The following is a 19,097-nucleotide window of genomic DNA, read 5'->3' on the forward strand; positions in this document are numbered from 1 at the left end:
TATGCTGAAATGTCATGTGTCCAACGTTAATTTTGTCGGGAACCGTTTATCATATCAATATCACCTAGCCGCTAATATTATTGGAAAGCTCCAGTTCCGCCCTTTCATGTGCCATCTGTGTGATTTATGTGAGATAAGTATTCCGTGAGCAATTCAACAGAGAATAATGGATGTGAATTTGGACGCATATTATTACTGTATATTTTTAGGGGGGGGCTTCAGCGCCCCCCAAAATAGGCCTAACGACGTCCCTGGAATGCGATCGCACAGGGATGGATAATGAACGTTGTTTAAGATTAAATTACAATGCCAGACACCTTCAAATATGAGAGACCCCCTCAGATTTTTGACTTTGTTGTTTTCATGGGAGCCAGTCCTCACTCTAAGGGAGCTCGGCTCCATCTGGCTCCCACATAATTCGAGTAGCCTACTGGAAAACTCTTTCACAGGCAGATACATTTCCCTTTTTCTGAAGTGCAAATGTACAGTCATTGATGAAACTGGACAGCACTAGCCTAGAAATCTCGACGCACCTTAGCGGGGCTATCAACTCTCCGTGGAAATGCATGGATTCCAATTGCTGCTACTGCAATGCACGTCCACAGAATTATTTTTGGAATCTGATCCCTTATCATATCTGTTCATTCGTACTCGTCACTCGACTTATTGTGACTTAATTCAAGATAAAGGTGAACGGTAAACTTCCTGAAGGTACTGTCTGTATAAATCATCTTGTAAATAAACTACCAGTGCTTTTCAAAGTTCTCAAAGTCTCGTTTTAAATGTCAGGGCCCTCGGAAGTCTACCAATGAAGTGTGGCTACTTTGAGCCTCTTAAATGGTGTAAAACAGTGATTTATTTGCATGGCTAGGCCGATGCCCGAAGTACCCCCATCAAAAACCTGTTGGTAGCATCGGCTAACTAGCGCCATATTTCGGAGTGCAGGGGACAAGCCGAGATGAGCTATGAGACAAATGTTCACACTCGGTACCATGTTTCAACACACTAGGTCAATATCACACCGAACTTCTCCTTTAACCTCAAACACAACTGTTAAAGGAGATTTGAAAAAATTATGATGACAGAATACAACTAAAAGTTTGATTAACGTGATTAATAAAATACAAAATACAGAAAGCATACCGTTGCAATTGATAGGCTCAAACACTCAAGTGCAAGTGTGTTGCTCAACCACACAATATCTGATAAGGAGGATCTCCTGAGAAATTTTAAGAGATTTAACTTTTAAGAGATTTAGGATAAAAAAATAGATGTAACCCTTGGTTTAGTCATGATCTAGGTGAGATTATTTCTCAAAGAAACAAAGCTTGGGCATTGGCAAGATCCACTGGTAGTGCTGGAAATTGGCAAACACATCTTAGAAATACACTTACTTGGGGAAAAAAGGTCTACAGCTATGTACATTGGTAGCGGAAGGTTAGGGTACAACAACTGCTAAATCTACCTATTATTTGAACAATCTGTCTGACTGTAGCAATCCAGCGAAATTCTGGAAAGTGATTAACTCACTTAAAAGTGTTTCTTCAACCACTCTAAAGTGGTAAATGAGAAAATGGAGATTTATAATGCTTTTAATTATTATTTTATCAAATGTGGTACTCTATTTGATCAATTGAATAATGTGGATATGCCACCAGAGACACAAGTCCATTTCAGTGTCACTAGTCCTGAAGAAGAGAGGTTTTTATTTTCAAATAGACCTAATAACCCTTCCTTCTCATTTAGACCAGTAAACCAATCTGAGGTTCTCTATGAACTGTGTAATTCCAAGTGTATGAAAAGCTCTCTGGGTGCAGATCAGTTAGACCCACATCTCTTAAAGATTGCAGCCCCTGTCATTGCTGAACCTTTAACTCACATTTTTAATTTAACATTCTGCTCTGGTTCTATTCCAGAAGTCTGGAAATCAGCCCTAGTGACCCCTTTACATAAAGGAGGAGACCTAAGTAATTTGAATAACTATAGGCCAATCTCCCAGCTTCCATGTTTAGCTAAGATGTTAAAATCCTTTGTAAATGAACAGCTTCGTTCCTTTTGTCATCATATTCTATATTAAGTCCTTCTATATTAAGTCCAATCAATCTGGGTTCAGAGCTGGCCACAGCACAATTACAGCAGCAACTGCTGTAGTAAATCATATAGCTACTGTTGTTGACAGTAAGAAACATTGTGCAGCTTTGTTTATTGACTTGTTAAAGGGTTTTGACACTGTTAATCACAGGTTACTTCTTGAAAAACTAACCTCTTTTGGTCTAGATGAAGTTTCCTTTAAATGGTTTCAAAACTACCTCTCTAATAGAACACAGTGGGTAGATGTGACAGGATCAACCTCAGAGCCATTGAGACTAAATAATGGTGTTCCACAGGGCTCAATTTTGGGACCACTGTTGTTTACATTGTATATCAATGACATCTGTGCTTCAATAGAAAATTGTAAAATGCATTTCTATGCAGATGACACAATTATTTATGCCTATGCACCATCTGTAGAGCAAGCCGTGTCATATCTTCAATGTGCATTTGTGTGCAGAAATCCTTGAAAGATCTTAAACTGGATCTAAATGAAGCAAAAACAAAATATATGATCTTTACCAGATCGAGAAAGTGTGCTTAATGCCTATAACATTTGTTCCCTAAATGGAACACAAATTGAGCAAGTTTCTCAATACAAATATCTGGGCATTTGGCTAGATAACAAACTATCATTTAGAACACATGTGCTTGATCTCACAAAAAAGGTAAAAACTTTACAGGATTAGGTCTTGCTTCTCTTTAGAAAGCAGAATGACCATTATTCAAGCAACTATAATGTCAGTCCTAGACTATGGTGACATTGTGTATATGCATGCAGCCCCTTCCACTCTGAAATCACTTGATGCAGTCTACCACAGTTCACAAAGTTTTATAACTGGAGATGTGTTTAAATCTCATCACTGTAAATTATACCAAAATGTAGGATGGTCTTCCCTCTATAATAGGAGGGAAAGGCACTGCCTCCTTTTTGTTTATAAGGCATTACTTAAAATTAAATCTGAATTTGGTAAATTAGCTTTTACATTTTTTGCATCTAATAAATGGAACAAATTGCAAGAGTAATTCAAGGGTATGATTGATGATATGGCTGTTGCACAATGTTCTTGCTTTTTTTGATATTTAGACCTTTAATATCATTATTATTATTTATACATTCCCCTTCTTTTCTTTCTATTTATTATTATTATTTGATTTTTGTTATTGTTATTATTATTATTATTATTATTTGCCTTTTGTATCTTTTATTGTTCTTGTTTTGTTGTTTTCATTATTGTTGTTGCTTTGTAACTCAGGGCATTGCTGTCAATTTCTCCCTGAATAAAAAACGGTTGATGATGATGATGAAATCAGGTCAGATCAGATATAACGTAATAAACCAACCCAAACCAACCAATACATCACAATGTAATAACCAACCAATACCTTAATACGTTATTACGTTATTGGCAAAAGGTTATTACGTTATTGGTTCAGACATGTTATTACATTACTGGAAATTTACATCATCGGCTTTTTTACATTAAAAACAAAATTATTACATTATTAGCAGTTATTGTGTTATTGGCTGCTACGACATGGCACATACAATTCCCCTTCTCCTCTGAGACACACGTAAACCATTAAATCTTTACACTTACCCCCCTATTTTGAGTTTTTGCTCAAAATTGTACACCGCCTACTAACAATGGCCCTCTTTCCACATACTTTGACTTATATTCAAGTGCTTGACCTCTTTTGAAAGTAGAAGCCTTGTAGATTATTTTGGTACCAATAGATTGACTGTGTGATGAACGGCAAAGGGTAGAATGATAGTTTTTTTAGGCGGTTTTGTACATCTCTGGAAATGACCACATTCTGCCCTCTTGGTCATTTATTTTGTCTGGGAAACACAACTGAAGCCCACCAGGTCTTGTGAATCTCAAAGTAGATCAATATAGAATGGAATATGAGTACTTTAGACCATTATTTGCCTAGGTATGCTCATGTGTTTTGTAAAATGCCCTATGGAAACTCCCCATAGGACTTTTGGTTACCCAAAATGCATACTGACAATAAAAGGCTTACTGTGTGGCAACCTCTTGGTGTAGAAGCATAGTCCTGGTCTCAAATGAAACACTCAGAGGTTTCTTGTAGACTATTTGGAATGTATGTCAGAGGTTCAGATATAGAATGACTACACAGAATATGGAATAATTACACAAAACTCTCTATTTTTGCATTTTCTTTGTTGGTTCAATGGGTGTGTATAAGATGGACTGTACATCTGCACAACTAATATTGGATAAAACAACATGAATATTCAATTTCTATGGATTCCTGTGAATATTTCAGTACCCAATATGCTGCATCTACTTATTGCTAAGGATACACTCTGCAGCTAGAAGGTAGGGAAGCACCAAAGGGGGGAGGGCATTTTTTATACAAATTAATTGAGACATAGTAAGATTAATCTGACAATGTAAAGCACTATACAGATTGTACATGAAAAAGGTTGTCATATATGGATTCCCAAGAGTCCAAGCTTTCAAATGGTGTATAATGTTACTCTGCTACATAGAAATATGGTGCATACAATTGATTTAGAATGTTGGGGGGAGGTGATTTATCTACCGCTCTGGGTGGGGGGCACTGCACCTGCAGTGTATTAACTACTAAACTAATCAGCAACTACACCCTTGTCGTAGTGGCTGTTGTGACTTTGTTGTGCCATCATGGGTTTTACTGTGGTGTGCAGTGGCTGAATTATGTTGTGGGAATCAGACAAAGTGTGTGTCTATGTGTGTGTGCGTGCACAATACACATGCACCTGCATTAGACTACTTCCTCTATTACTGTTACAAACAAGAAATGCAATGCACAAAATGCAATGCATGAAATGAATGTATTAGGCCTATCTTTAGGCCTGTTTTGCTGGAGTATGTGATCGACCAGATGTGTTTTTATTTATTTATTATGAAGCCTATTTTTTTATTTTTCCAGTTACTATCCATTCATTCATTATTTCAAGTATATCTGATCCTGAATTTCCCCTTGGGGATCAATAAAGTATCTATCTATCTATCTATCTCAATCCTATCTATTCTTATGTGTAATGGTTTGTATAATATTGTTTTATTTCCATTGCTGTTGATTAATTTGACATTATTGTTTATTATTGATACTCCCCTTAATATAGTCTTACCATGTCATTGTTTTTTTATATTATTGATTGAATGGACATTATTGTTTATTATTGCTTTTTCCCTCATTTTCATTGCTTATTTTTTATTAGGCTATTGATTAAATTGACATTGTTGTTTATTATCGCTATTCTCCTTATTGTAGTTTGACCAACATTCTAATCTGTTCCCTGTTATATTTTAAATATTATGTTGTTTTTGTATTTGTGTGTCGCTTTGGACAAAGGCGTCTGCAAAATCCCATAACCATAACCATCTTGAAGGACCTAGGCCTTGTCTTACCGCACACAGCCTCTAGATGGCAGTTCCTTACCATCTAATTAATACAAACTTTTTGGGAGTATAGGCTAACTGAGGTTCAGATATGTAGTCATATTGTCAGAACAACAACAACAACAACAAAATGCATCATGTCAGCTGAGCAGTTATCTAGGCCTACGCTGATTTCATTTTCTTTGGCATTGCTATGTAGGACTATTAGCCATATTTAGGTATAGGCATGGTTGTGCAAGCATATGCAGCTAGATTTGCTATTTATTTGCAGCTAACTTGAGTACTGGCTGTACAACATGTTAAAGATAAGCCTCCTCCTTAATTATAATTCTGTGCCATAGTTTTATTAAGCCTATTTATTTTATTATAAGAATTAAACAGAATTGTCCTGCCTTGTCCTCCTAACCCTATGGTAACAACGCTCAATGCTACTATAAACAGCTAATAATGACAATAAGGCTTTCCAGTTTTCTATAGTAGGCTATGTAGTTTAACTACATACATCTGGCATGCCCACGAATTTTGTCACGCAAGAGTGTGTGTGACACTAAACAACTCAATTACAACCTTAAACATTTGAATCCACGCTACCCGATATTCTCCCATAACCTACAGGCTGAAAGTTACTCGAGAGAGTTCCATGAAAGTGAAATGGCTTGAGATTAGGCTACTGCGCAAATAATATGTGCAATATTAATGTAATTGAGGCAGGTCTACAGCTATGTACATTGGTAGCGGAAGGTTAGGGTACAACAACTGCTTAAGTGCACCTTCTACCAACACTTTTTTGCTTGCGCTTTTTTTTATTTTTGCTTGCGCTTTGATAATCACTATCTGCATTGATGGAATGGAGAAAATAAAATATATGAAGGCGAGTAGCTTATTTGATCACACCCTTTGCAGAGTCCCTGTAGTAGACGCGATTGGGTGGCCCCTTCTCGGTAAAAACTGACAAAAAGACGTCATCTGTTTCCATGCCTGACTTCTTTGGCTCGTCTAAATGTCAATCATACTATACAATATGGCCGACGTTAAAATGCAGCACATCTTGTAAGTGGACCGAAGGGACAGGAATAGAATCAGCCGAAGTAAAGGTAATATAGTCTTTTATGGATAGCATGTAGACACCACTTTACAAGGTTGCAGTGAAGGTATCCAGTGATGAAAAACAAATGCGCTAGATTGTATGCTTGTTTTCCATTCTTGTTAGCCCACAGCTGGTTAGCGCAGTTTGGTAGCCAGCTGGCTAGCTATGTAACTTAGCAGTCATAGCTACAGTAGCACTAAGGGGTTGGAGCTCTATGGAGCTTGGTTAGCTACCAAAAGGTTCAGCAGCAGAATAAACAACATAGGAGCCTTGTAGCTAGCTAACGTAAGCTAATCACCTGAAAGCTTGTGCACAGGTTAAGATCACTGACTGTAGAGTCACACACAGTACTATTTAGTTAATTGATACTTGAACGAAATACATTATATTTAGAACAGTTCAAACCTTCACGCTCTGTGAGTCGTATGTTGGCTAACGTTAGTTTGCTAGGATAGCTAAATAATTTAACATGACAGCCATCCCGTGGGTGAACCATTATGTGAAGCTTTGGGTCAGTAGTGTCTGGCCTGGGTAGCGTCATCTTGTCTTGTCATTGTTGGTTTATCGACAGCATTAATCACGAATCGCAGGCACGAGTAAATATGTTCAGTGAACACGATTTGGCTCTCTCTGGTGGCATCGATACCTGCAAACCAGTGCTTGGTTGCTCGCCACCTAGCAAGCTCAGTTGTCAGCTGCCATGCATTGAATGGATAAAAACGATTAGTCATTCGATGCGCTAATTTATCATAATTACACTTACAGAAAAGCATAACTAACGTTACATTTTAGTTACCACAGGTGATCCTTTACTTGCTTCTACCATTACTTCTACGTAGAAGCAGCAAGTTATCTAGCCCCTTGAAGTAGTGGAATCGAAGTCACATTCAGGCTAGCAACAGCATTCTACATGATCGGAAATGATTATTAATCCTGGCTACATTAAATAACCGATTTTGATCTGCCAATTCTAGACAGGTAGCAGTGCTTATATGTTGTTTTTGCCATTATAAACCTGAAAACGTGTTAATGTTTGTCTCTATGCTAAAATGTACCTGTCTTGTATAGGACAGGCTGCATTGGCAGCCAGGAGAGAAGGGGGAAAGATGCCATCTCCATCTTTTTCCCTGGATGCTCAGCTGCGTTTCCATGACAAATGGCTGAAGATAGATTTGCAGGTAAGTTTATTTCTTTTAACAGCTATGACTAGATGCATGTCATTATTTGAGAAGGAGAAGCAAGCTTGGTGACCATTTAGTTATATTATTGAGGTTTATTTGGGATAATAACATGGTGACATTGCACTGTCCTTGATTTCCTTGTTACTTTAGACATAAGTGTCTGTACACATCAAAAAGTAAGACAGCCCAATAGCATAGCTTCATGTTGCAGATGCACTATTTGACATGTAGACTCAGCAGATACTTGAGATTGCGGTTGCTTAACAGATGTTCTTATCTTATGGCTTGCTTTCTTTGAAGTGAGTCCTTATGATGAGCTTAAGTGGCTCTTACTTCGGTTACACAAACAGCCGTGACTGAACCTGTTTTGCTCCTTCACTGAATCAGTCCATGAAGTTAGGCTTTTAAAATAATGATTCAGTTGACCCATCTCAATATGGTAGGCATGCTTATGCCGGAGCTTGTTGCCACGGTAGTGAGAAACGCACAGTCCTCTCCATTGCTGGCCAGACTGTCACCATGGGAAAGTCAGCAAAACAAATGTCTCTTTATACAGACTTGTTGACATCCAGCTGACGAGTTGTCAAGCTGCCCTCGCAATAGCAAAAAAAAAAAAAACACATAGAACAACAAACCATTTAATCGGCCTCATGGGAATGTGAACATCCGAATGATCGGATTAAAAATGCGCGCCAACTTTATGGAAGAAGAAAGGAAGAAAAAAATCATAATACTCAAAAAGGTAGCTGAGAAATATGTTTGTTGTTGTTACGATGCTGGTTAACTTGGTAAATAAACAACAAATTTGGAGAATCCAATCAGAGCTTTGTCCAAATCTGCTGTGCTTTTGATGACATTTTGAGACCCCTTGACAGCCATAAGTGCAGGCGTGCCTCTGGGTACCGGATCACTAAAGCACTGTCATCGGGTCCATCCTACGTTTCATAGACATGTGTTCGTGGAAGCTGTTGTTGAGAAGCCTATATTAAAAAAAAAAAAAACAGCTTAAGTGGAAAGGTCATCTGACTGCCTTGTACTTGGATGAAGGATAGTTTACTGATTGCTTATTGCTGACGGTTGAATAGTAGCCTACTCACTGAAGCTGATTCTGTTGCCCAATGGCCAGTTTGTTAGCAAAAGCATGTTCACTATGTCAGGGCACACTGTCTCATTGGGATATACTCAATCTGCTACTTGGCAACCAGAGCCATTATCTCCTTCTCTCTAGAGATATGTTAAATATCATGCCTGCCTGTGAGCCTGTTTGCTCAGACATTTGACTCTATTGCTCAAAGATTCCATTAAATGTTTGTTTCCATATTTAATTTTTGTCCAGATGCTATCATTGCACCACCCATAGGCGTACCAATATGGGTGTCATGTATAATGTTGATGACACTTGACACTCCACTCTTGGAAAGTCACAGGTTACTTTTCTTATGTTTGTCAATAGTTCTTTTAGGCTATATGATGACATGAAGTGCATGTTGTGTTTGTGCTTGATGGAAACTGGGATACCTTGTTGGATGTGCAAGTTGTAAATTGAGGCATACTGTTTTGTGATATGATCTGCAGTAATAATCTCTCAAAGGTCACATGAGCTGCTTGCTTCAGAGCTGACTTGGTGTAACCCCTGGTAGTAGCCTAAGTCGTTTTCCAGTATTGCCTCAGAGGTGCCTGAGGTCTGTTGAAGAATTGGCTTTTTGAAGAACACATTGTTTTTTTGTGATTAGCCTCTAAATGGCAATTGAGTGAAATGGCTTGTAAATACATCTAAATGTAATGTAGTAGTAGTAAGTCTAGTTTATGGGCTTGGATCAACTACTGTACGTTCTTTGAAACTTGTGATGTTGGAAAGCTTTCTTCATAAAGATACATTGACGCATACACTATTATTGTGCTGTGATACTTCAATCCTAACCATGGGAAGCATGCTCTCATTCTGCCTCAAACCTTCAGTAATGCCTTCACAGTAAAATAACACTTGTTGGCACTGATTTAGTAGAATATGCAAAGCTTTTGTCAAAAGGTAATATTTTGTCTATATGCTATAAGCATGTGGGCCTAGTCTGTCCATAGATGGAGTAAATAACCAAAGAGGTTTGAAATCTAATCTGAAGAATTTGTCTAATGGCCTGGACAGTTTAACAAGTTGCCATGGAATTTCAAGGTTTACAGCTTGTAGACTACTTGATGCTTTGGTCTTTCAATCTTTTCTGGCATTATTCCAGGGAGTCAGACTTCAGTCTTTTAAAGACCATAATGTGAGCAGAATGCGCTCCTGGAAAAAAAACAGATATTGCAGTTTGATAATAGTGAACACTTTTCATTCTCTAAACTGCAGTGCCCTGCAAAATCATGTGATTAACAGATTTCTTATTGTCTGAGTGCAAAGGTTCTCTCTTCACAAAACGTCCCCTTCTAGGCTACCAATGGTAGTTGAAGGTGGACCATAATTGTCTCATCATGTCAGCTAAACTCATGTGTTTTGTAATGTCAGCTAAACTGAAACCAGCTATGAATCCCCCATCAGCCTCCAAAAATCAATCCAAGCACCAATGCACACAACCGTGATGCTGCACAGCTGGTCGGGTTCCCCTGCTATAGTCTGAGTGAATTCAGAGTTGATAAGTGTTTGAATGACACTGGTGTTGTAATGTACACAGTAAACTGTGAAAGATGAGGGTTCTTTCTCAGTCAGTGTGCTCTGTTACAGGCCCAGTGAGAACAGTGAAGGCGTATTTAAGGATTAGATTTAAACCCATATCAGACAAGCTGCATGGGACGGATTACTGTTATGAGCTGAGCTCTGCAAGGAGGCTAAGGAGGTCTGCAAGGAGACTTTCTTTTCAGGAAGCCCCCCCAATATATCTGTGTGTGTGTGTGTTTTATTAAGTCCAGTTGATGTGTGATGTAGAAGTACAGTGTGTGTGTGTGAATGTCACATGCGGAGAACAGTAAAGTCTCTTCAGTAAGCTAAGCAGGAGCTTTTTATGACTCCAGAGGCCATGTGAACATTGTTTTTCTGTGATGTACTGTATCCCCCACGGCGTTTTCAAAGTCCTTGTGATATTTCCCCCCTCGTTGCCTTTTTTCTTGGCTTGCGTTATATGAACTGTGTCCTGATTGTGAGGCTGGCTGACGGAGGCATCTGCCTTTCTGTGTTCCAGCGCGCCTTCTCTCCAGAGGGGCTCACGGAGATGTGGAACGAGATGGTGAAAGACGAGGAGATCGTCTTTGATGGAGAGGAGTCTGCTCACCCAGGTAAGAACTGCGTTACCCACAATGCCCTGATAATGCTTATGAATATTATCTGCTCTCATCACCTTGAATCTTCCTATGGTGAAGGAAAACTTGAAAAACATGTTTGTTTGTTTTTAGATTTGAAATGCATGTTTTTTGGAGTGGGTAGTTCAAAGTGAGTATTCCCTTGAGAATGCTAATACTGGATCTTGTCCTCTCTCTCTCCCTCTCTCCCTCTCTCCCTCTCTCCCTCTCTCTCTCCCTCTCCTCTCTGTGGTTTCCTCAGAGGACTGTGCTGACTGCCTTGGCACCCAGAAGAAGGATGACTCCAACGACCGTGACAAGAAGGAGGATGAGGAGGCGGTGGCCTCATCTGTCCATCACTCCATCATTGAGATGTGGGACTGGGGGCGGCAGCCAGGTGGGTGGAGGCTCGCGCTCTTGCATCATACCTCTGGTGGGTGGGTGGGGTTTGGTGGGACGTGGGTGCAGCTTTGGCACAGAAAGTGCTGAGTCGAACGGAGTGCTGATTCGGGGTTTCTGATTCTCTGATGACCTCCAACAGAGTGGACAGGTCATGTGCTTATGGACTAGCGAGCAAAATTGTATCTCTCTTAGATGATTGATGTAAATGCTGGACATTAGGAAGACAAAGGAGAACACACACACACATACACACACACACACACACTTGGGCTGTTTTTTGCTCATAGCACTGGTGGCTAGAGGCTGATGGTTTTGTAGCACAATCTACAAAATGTCTAGCATCGGTACGTAGTTACAAACACCTCGTCTGGCTACACTCTAAAAAACATTTTACATAAGGTGTCACTGGTGCTAATCTAATCAGCACAGACTGATATCTGTGTAGCATGTGCTACCAATATGCACTGTACAGCCCAGACACACACACACACACACACACACACACACACTCTCTGTTTAGATTGGATGATTGCTCCGGGTCCCAAATAGCATGAGCCTCAGGTGGACAATCTCAGGGAATCTTCTTCACACAGACTGTGTGACCGCGCGTGTCCGTCTCGGCGCTGACTCCTGAAATATCCTGACCTGGTTCATGAGAGAGAGAGAATCTGCCTGACCCCTGCCTCCTTTCCCATACGTTCCATCTCTCTCTCTCTCTCTCTCTCTCTCTCTCTCTCTCTCTCTCTCTCTCTCTCTCTCTCTCTCTCTCTCTCTCTCTCTCTCTCTCTATCTCTATCTCATCTCATCTGTGCTGGGCTTTCACTTTCCGTTGGACGTACCGCTCGCTTTCCTTCGCCCGAGCCTCGCGTGCCAGAGGCCTGCAACTGACACTTCTGGGCCTCCACCACCACCACCACCACCACTGTTGCCACGCCATCAGAGTTTCCATCCTAATTCACACCCCCAGCTCCTCATCTTCTCACCCACAGCACCTGAGGACCTGGGGGCCTCTGCCTCGGCTAAATGTGGCCCAGCATTTGGCAGTGTGGGGTACTGGGTGTCAGTGTTTGGGTACGCTGGAGTCAAAGCAGCTAGCTACCGCGGGTGTGGCAAGTGTGTCCTGTGGCACGTGTCGGACGTGTGTATGTGTGTGTGTGGCTCGAGTGTCCTGTCAGAGCAGTTTTAACAGAGTGTGTGTGTGTGTGTGGGTTGAGTGTCCTGTCAGAGCAGTGTTAACAGAGTGTTTGTTTGTTTGTTTGTATGTGTGTGTGTATGCACGCACATATGTTTGTCTGCATGTTCATCTGTGTGTGTGTGTGTGTCTGCGTGTATGTTTGGGGTGGGTAAAGGGTGTTATTTTTACCCCCCTCTCTTCCCGCAATGCAGAGCTGTGTCGTCACCCAGGGATGTGTTTACATGCTGGCCTGGGTGAGGCCTCCTGCTCTCTTGCTGTCTGCCCCTGATAATCTGCCACGTGAGATAACCGTGTGTGTGTGTGTATGTGTGTGTGGTCTGCTCATTGCAGACTACAGGCCAGTCTCCTCGTGTTACACACACAGACAGGTTCCAGGAAAGTTCAGCATTCATGAGGTAGCAGGCCACAGCTCAGCCCATAGCCAACATGCTGTTGATGGGCTTCCTACTAATGCGCACTGCTATGCCAAGCCACAGCTTGCGAGGCACACGGTTTTGTGTGTTGCAGTTGCTGACTGTCCCTACTTGGTTTGAACCGTTGCCCTTTGGGTGTGTAAGATGGGCAAGCTGGCGAACAATTGAAATGCCACTGGTGCAAACCAGCTCTGCCCTGAGTGTGCCTCTTCAGGATAGAGCTGGCGAGGTGGAAACAGTGTGCCGCTCTTAACAGAGGCAAGCTGGCCAGAAAAGCAACAGAGTGGCCGCATATTAGATCCATCATCCGGCTGCAACAGTCTAGGCAGGATGCAGGGCTAATAATTCTCCATTAAGCCTTAAAGTGCTCTCATTCTCCATCATCTTACCCCACCCCACCTCTGAGCTTCCTGTGCCACAGGGGCCTCTCTGTGTGCTAGGGTGGTGCTGTGGTGGTGGTGGTGGTGGTGGGGCTGTTGTGTGATGTATGGGCTATGCGTGTGTTGGAGATAAGTCAGTTTCTGAGCAGGGGAGAGGGGCACCGTGGCCAGTCATCACGCTCCAGCCAGGCCCTTTATCATCATGTGAGGTAGAGCAGGATGACCGCCAGAGCATGTGCTCCTTCATCATCATGTGAGGTAGAGCAGGATGACCACCAATGCATGTGCTCCTTCATCATTGTGTGAGGTAGAGCAGGATGACCGCCAGAGCATGTGCTCCTTCATCATCATGTGAGGTAGAGCAGGATGACCGCCAGAGCATGTGCTCCTTCTCTTATCAGCGCTGTGGAAGCTCGGGCTGAGTTTGTGAGCGGGAATCTGTTAAAAAGGCAGAGAAGCTTACAGACACAGACACAGACACAGACACGGGTTGTAAATAAATGTGAACATCTCGATGAGCACCACTCAGCATTTTTGGGCAGAACCCATGATTTCACGCAGACCAGCTGTAATGTTTATAAGAGTCTGTCGGACTATTAGTGCTGACTCAAGAAGGCTTACTGTCTGCACATGAGCCTGTAGTCTATTCTTGCAACACACACACACACACCTACACACACACACACACACACACCTACACACACCTGGCCTTTTCATAAGAGCAGGGCTGTAGTAGGATCTGCGTGCTGACCTCGTCCAGGACTGGAGAAGGCTGAAGATGGCTGGCTGGCCGACCAGTTGGTTGGTTGGTCTGCTCAGCTGGCTTACACGCAGCTTAAGTGGATTTCAGTCCAGCTATTTTGGCTGGCCCGGCGTGTCTTATGGAGCAGTCATAGCCGGTCACTGCCAGGCCTCTCTGTGAACTCACGACAAGCAGAGTGGCATATGAATCACATGGTCTGGTGTTGTGTTCTCCAGCCCATGGCTGCCATCAGTGTATGCATAATGTGGTAAACAAAAATGAGTCATCCCAGTTAAAATGAGAACTCTTTGGTTAGGGTTATTTAGGTTGGACTCTGCCTGGTATTTTTAGTATATTGGTGTTTGGAGGGAAGTTAGTTAAAGAAAGAATCCCCATGAATGTTTAAGGGGAAGGATTTGCTCTGTTTTAAGATGAACAAAATGATAAGAAAATCAATGCGTGAAGTAGCAGTACAGTATACATAAAAGCATCAGTGATATGAATGAATTATAGATGATAATGCAATGTTAGCCATTTTCCATGCACACTAAATGGACTCCTTACATGTTTGCATGTGTGTGTGTGTGTGTTTGTGTTTGTGTGTGCAGAGGACACAGAGCTGAAGGACTGTCTGATGGTGCTGGTGGATGACCAGCAGAAGCTGTCGTCGCTGACGGCCAAAAGCACGCTGTCGGCACGGCGCCTGAGCCAGCGGCTGGTCATCCTGGAGCGCTACCTCATCTCGCTCACGCACAGCATGATGGACGAGAAGTACAAGGTGCGCTGGAAGAGCCCGCCAACCCCTCCTGTGCCCACCGTCGACAACAAGAGGTGAGCACACACACACACACACACACACACACGTGCACGCATGCATTTCTACCACAACATTTCCCTCATATTCTCTCACCCTGTCTACTTTTTGGGAAGCCCTATTCCATTTTTTTCCTCCTAGTGCACTTAGTTTAATTGAAGCCTACTAGGAATTATGTTCATTGTCCTGGTTACCCACGTTATGCTGGTAATGGTTGTTAACGTGTGGTCATTGGTGTGTCCACAGCACTCGTCCAGTCAGTAAAGGGGTGGAGGGCCTGGCTCGGGTGGGCTCCAGGGCGGCGCTCTCCTTTGCCTTCGCCTTCCTGCGCAGAGCCTGGAGGTCAGGTAAGAAGCGTGCCTAAAATGCCCCTCACTACAGTCTTCAGCTACTCAGAATCTGCTGACACACACACACACACACACACACACTCACCATGTGGGGTTACACAGTCTGGAGGAGTCTGGCGGTTAGTTAAGCAGCACATTCAAAAGCAACGCCTCTTTCAGTCCAGGCTTCAATACTCACCGCCTGCTCCAACCACCACCCTTTGATCTCACACACACACACACACACACACACACACACACCTCCCAGCAGTGCTTGTTCTGGCCAGTCCTCGGAGGCCCCGTGGTCTTTCTGCACGGCTGATTCTAGTCAGAGACGTCCGTTTAGGAATTCTGCTCCGGTTGGTTCAGTATACATGCAGTGTCCAGTGTGTATGCGAATGAGTGAGTCGGGCATATTCTATAGCTGAAGATACACGATGCTCATATTTGATTAGTGTTGCCGCCAATGTTCCTGAGTATTGTTATTCTGGCACATTCTCTTTGATGTTGGGCATCATTCTTTTTTCTGGAGAACTAATCATCAGCAGGCAAATTATCATGATCACCAATCAGAACACATGGAAGCGGTTATGTGGTTGCTCAGCAACATTGCTCAAAAGGTTGCCCCATTTATCATAACCCTAATAGCCATTAGTAAGTCCTGGGACAAACTAGCCGACTTGTTTGTTACTATTTATTGTTGTTTTGTTTTTGTCTGGACATTGCTGTCCCTGAATAAACAATGGATGATGCTGCTTGTGAGTTAGCCATAATGATGTGTGTATGGAAGTGTGTGCCTGTGTGAGAGGCTGCCTGTCACCTGTTCACTAGCCACACTTGCTACTCAGCCGTGATGTGAGCATTGAAGAGTCTGTGTGTGAGAGGGTGCTCATCACCTGTTCACCCATAAAGGCCGCGTAAAGCCCCCGCTGATGAGATGCGGAGGACAGAGAGCCGCGGGGCACTGAGGATTATGTAACATGACTCTGTTTCATTACGTCTCCCCTATAGACCCTTTCAACAATAACAACAAAAACAATGCTTGAACGTTCTATTTGGGCCCCAATCTACTTCCTCTGTATTAACCCTTAAAGGTGTAGGTTTTTGAACGTTCTAAGTTCCGCAACAATTGAAGGTTCTAAAATTCTATGTTGAATTCAATGAACCCAGATATTCTTTAGAACGTTCATTTCCCAACATTCCTTCCAACATACTCCTTTAAGGGTTAAGATAACATATGGAATGTTAAAACGGAAGTCTTGTGGGGCCTTCTGTGGGGATGCTGATAATGGAACTCTCTTGAAAGGGTCCATAGCCACATAGACATCAGAGGAGAGGAGAGGAGAGGAGAGGAGAGGAGAGGAGAGGAGAGGAGAGGAGAGGAGAGGAGAGGAGGGTCTGTATGGATGGGCATGGAAGCCTTTGATGTTGGCAATTATCTGTAGAAACTTGTTTTCATCTCTCAATGTCTGAATTGGTGTGCTAATGCAATTTGTTTTATTTTTTTTTATTAGCGATTTTTATTGGAAAGCTTTGTAATATGAGTCCTAAGTGGTTAGGGGTCTGCTCTCCCAATCACTGGGACTGATTATGTATTGAGACAGTTATTGATTGGGAAAGCTTTGGATGTATTCTGGGAAAGGTCTGTGTGAGATCTAACCATCCACCACATTACAATTGCAGCTGCAAAAATACAATCGAGACAATACTTAAAACACATTGCTGGTGTGGTTGTTTTTTTTTTTTTAAATAAAAATGAAATCCAAACTGATTTGCAGTGAGAGCTCTATGCAGATGTTGTTGCTGGCACAGAGCTGAGGTTGAGTTGTCGTAACTTGGTGTAGCTCGGTCGGGTTTGGGTGGGGGAGTCTTACCCATCCCGTCTCTCTCTCCGACCCCTCTGAAACATGAGCTGCCCTCCCTTGACCCCTGGGCCGGGTCTGCTCAGCAGACAGACCTCCAGAGAGAGGGAGGGGAAGGAGAGGAGGAAGGGTGGGAAACCAGAAAGAAGGCAGAGAGGAGGGAGAGGGAGAGAGACAGCTCTGTTCATTTACATTAACATTGTTTACATTACGTTAATATTTGGTCATTTGGTAGGCAGTTCCAATGCACATTCCACGTGAGTTGGAGGCTACCAAATGATGTAAGGCACTCAAGCATCTCTTGTCCATTTTATTTTATTTTAATTTAAGCTGTTATTTTTAATGCTATTGAAATGTTTATTGCTGTTATGTGTTGTAAGGTGCTTTGGATGGAAGTGTCTTATTAGGAGTGTCTGCATTTGGCTGTGCCAGATCTAATCCACCTCCTTGGCCCTCTGTGGTCCTTTGCAGGTGATGACGCTGACCTGTGCAGTGAGCTGCTTCAGGAGTCTCTGGACGCTCTGCGCGCCCTCCCAGAGGCCACTCTGTTTGACGAGGGCACTGTGTCGTCAGTTTGGCTGGAGGTCGTGGAGAGAGCCACCAAGTTCCTCAGGTCAGTCCCCCACACACACACACACAGACAGATGCCAGGTTGAGCAGCTGCCATCTCCATTTTGGAACCACAACTCCTGTTGTTTTCAAATGTGCTATTTAGATAAATATTATATGATTTATCTTGGCTGGTCTCTCTCTCGCTCTCTCACCCACCCCCCCTCTCTCTCTCTCTCTCTCTCTCTCTCTCTGTGTGCGCAGTGATGTTCACAGCAGTGCTAGTGCCAAAGGCCCCAGCAACATTCCCCTGCAGGACCAGCACCTGGCCTTGGCCATCCTTCTGGAGTTGGCCGTGCAGAGGGGCACCCTCAGGTGAGACTCACAGCAGAGCACGCCTGAGCAACGAGCACCTGCCTACTCACAGCAGAACACACCTGACCTGAGCAACACACACCTGCCTACTCACAACACATACCTGAGCAACACACACCTGCCTACTCACAGCAGGAAGCACTCAAACAACACACACCTGCATCCTCCCAAGTCCCAACATTTCACAGCAGATATAAAACTTGCACACAGACACCTTACAGCTGATGCCCAACGCACACCTAAACACACACCTTACAGTGGAGTCTTATTGGGCAGCACACATCTGCACACAAACACCTCATAACTGATTCCAGTTGGACAGCACGCACTTACCAAGGGGGTGACACCTGAGAACACCTGCAATACACAGACACACAGACACACAGACACACAGACACACAGACACACAGACACACAGACACACAGACACACAGACACACAGACACACAGACACACAGACACACAGACACACAGACACACAGACACACAGACTTCAAACTCCTGTCCCCCACAGCCAGCTGCTGTCGGCGGTGCTTCTGCTGCTGCGTCTGTGGGACAACGGCACGCGGGAGATGGACAACGAGCGGTCCACCCAGGGCACCAGCGCACCCCTGCTGCCCCTCCTCCAGCGCCTCCACAACATCCACAGCAGCAAGGAGGAGCCCGTCCCCGAGGAGGAGGTCGAGGTCAGCATCTCTCTCACACTCTCATTAAGATTAGATTCACATCGACATCAAACATCTTCTCATTTAGCAGACACGTTCGCTGTACATAGAAACTCAAGGTGACAATCCATAGGGCAACGTTTTGAGTCATGCTGGCAGCAAGACAAAGGACTGGTTTCTGGTATTCTGATTGGATGATATTGAAAAGTTGTCAACTGGTAATCAAAATTCTGTCAACTGGTAATCAAAAATCTGTACAAATTTATTTTGTCAGGCTTGTCTGAATAGATTTGGTGTTCTGACTGGGGCATTTCAGATTTGGCTCATGA

The 19,097-nt window shown here is 43.0% G+C and overlaps 1 protein-coding gene across 13 annotated transcripts in view; it reads left to right on the forward strand.

The window, feature by feature from the left end:
- Positions 1–6,509: 6,509 nt before the first annotated feature.
- The window catches only part of herc2 (HECT and RLD domain containing E3 ubiquitin protein ligase 2), a 70,453-nt gene continuing 57,865 nt past the window's right edge, over positions 6,510–19,097 (forward strand). For 12 of the 13 annotated variants that reach the window (XM_048253512.1, XM_048253521.1, XM_048253520.1 and 9 more), the window contains exons 1-9: positions 6,510–6,601; positions 7,663–7,772; positions 10,946–11,039; positions 11,305–11,439; positions 14,783–15,005; positions 15,235–15,335; positions 17,651–17,792; positions 17,993–18,103; positions 18,618–18,789. In XM_048253512.1, coding sequence (XP_048109469.1) covers positions 7,701–7,772; positions 10,946–11,039; positions 11,305–11,439; positions 14,783–15,005; positions 15,235–15,335; positions 17,651–17,792; positions 17,993–18,103; positions 18,618–18,789 — 1,050 coding nt within the window. In that variant the 5' untranslated portion in view covers positions 6,510–6,601; positions 7,663–7,700. The remainder of the gene's footprint in view (positions 6,602–7,662; positions 7,773–10,945; positions 11,040–11,304; positions 11,440–14,782; positions 15,006–15,234; positions 15,336–17,650; positions 17,793–17,992; positions 18,104–18,617; positions 18,790–19,097) is intronic. The other variant, XM_048253513.1, reaches the window with a different exon arrangement.

Source organism: Alosa alosa, chromosome 9 (genome assembly GCF_017589495.1).
Source record: "Alosa alosa isolate M-15738 ecotype Scorff River chromosome 9, AALO_Geno_1.1, whole genome shotgun sequence".
Lineage (NCBI taxonomy): Eukaryota > Metazoa > Chordata > Actinopteri > Clupeiformes > Clupeidae > Alosa > Alosa alosa.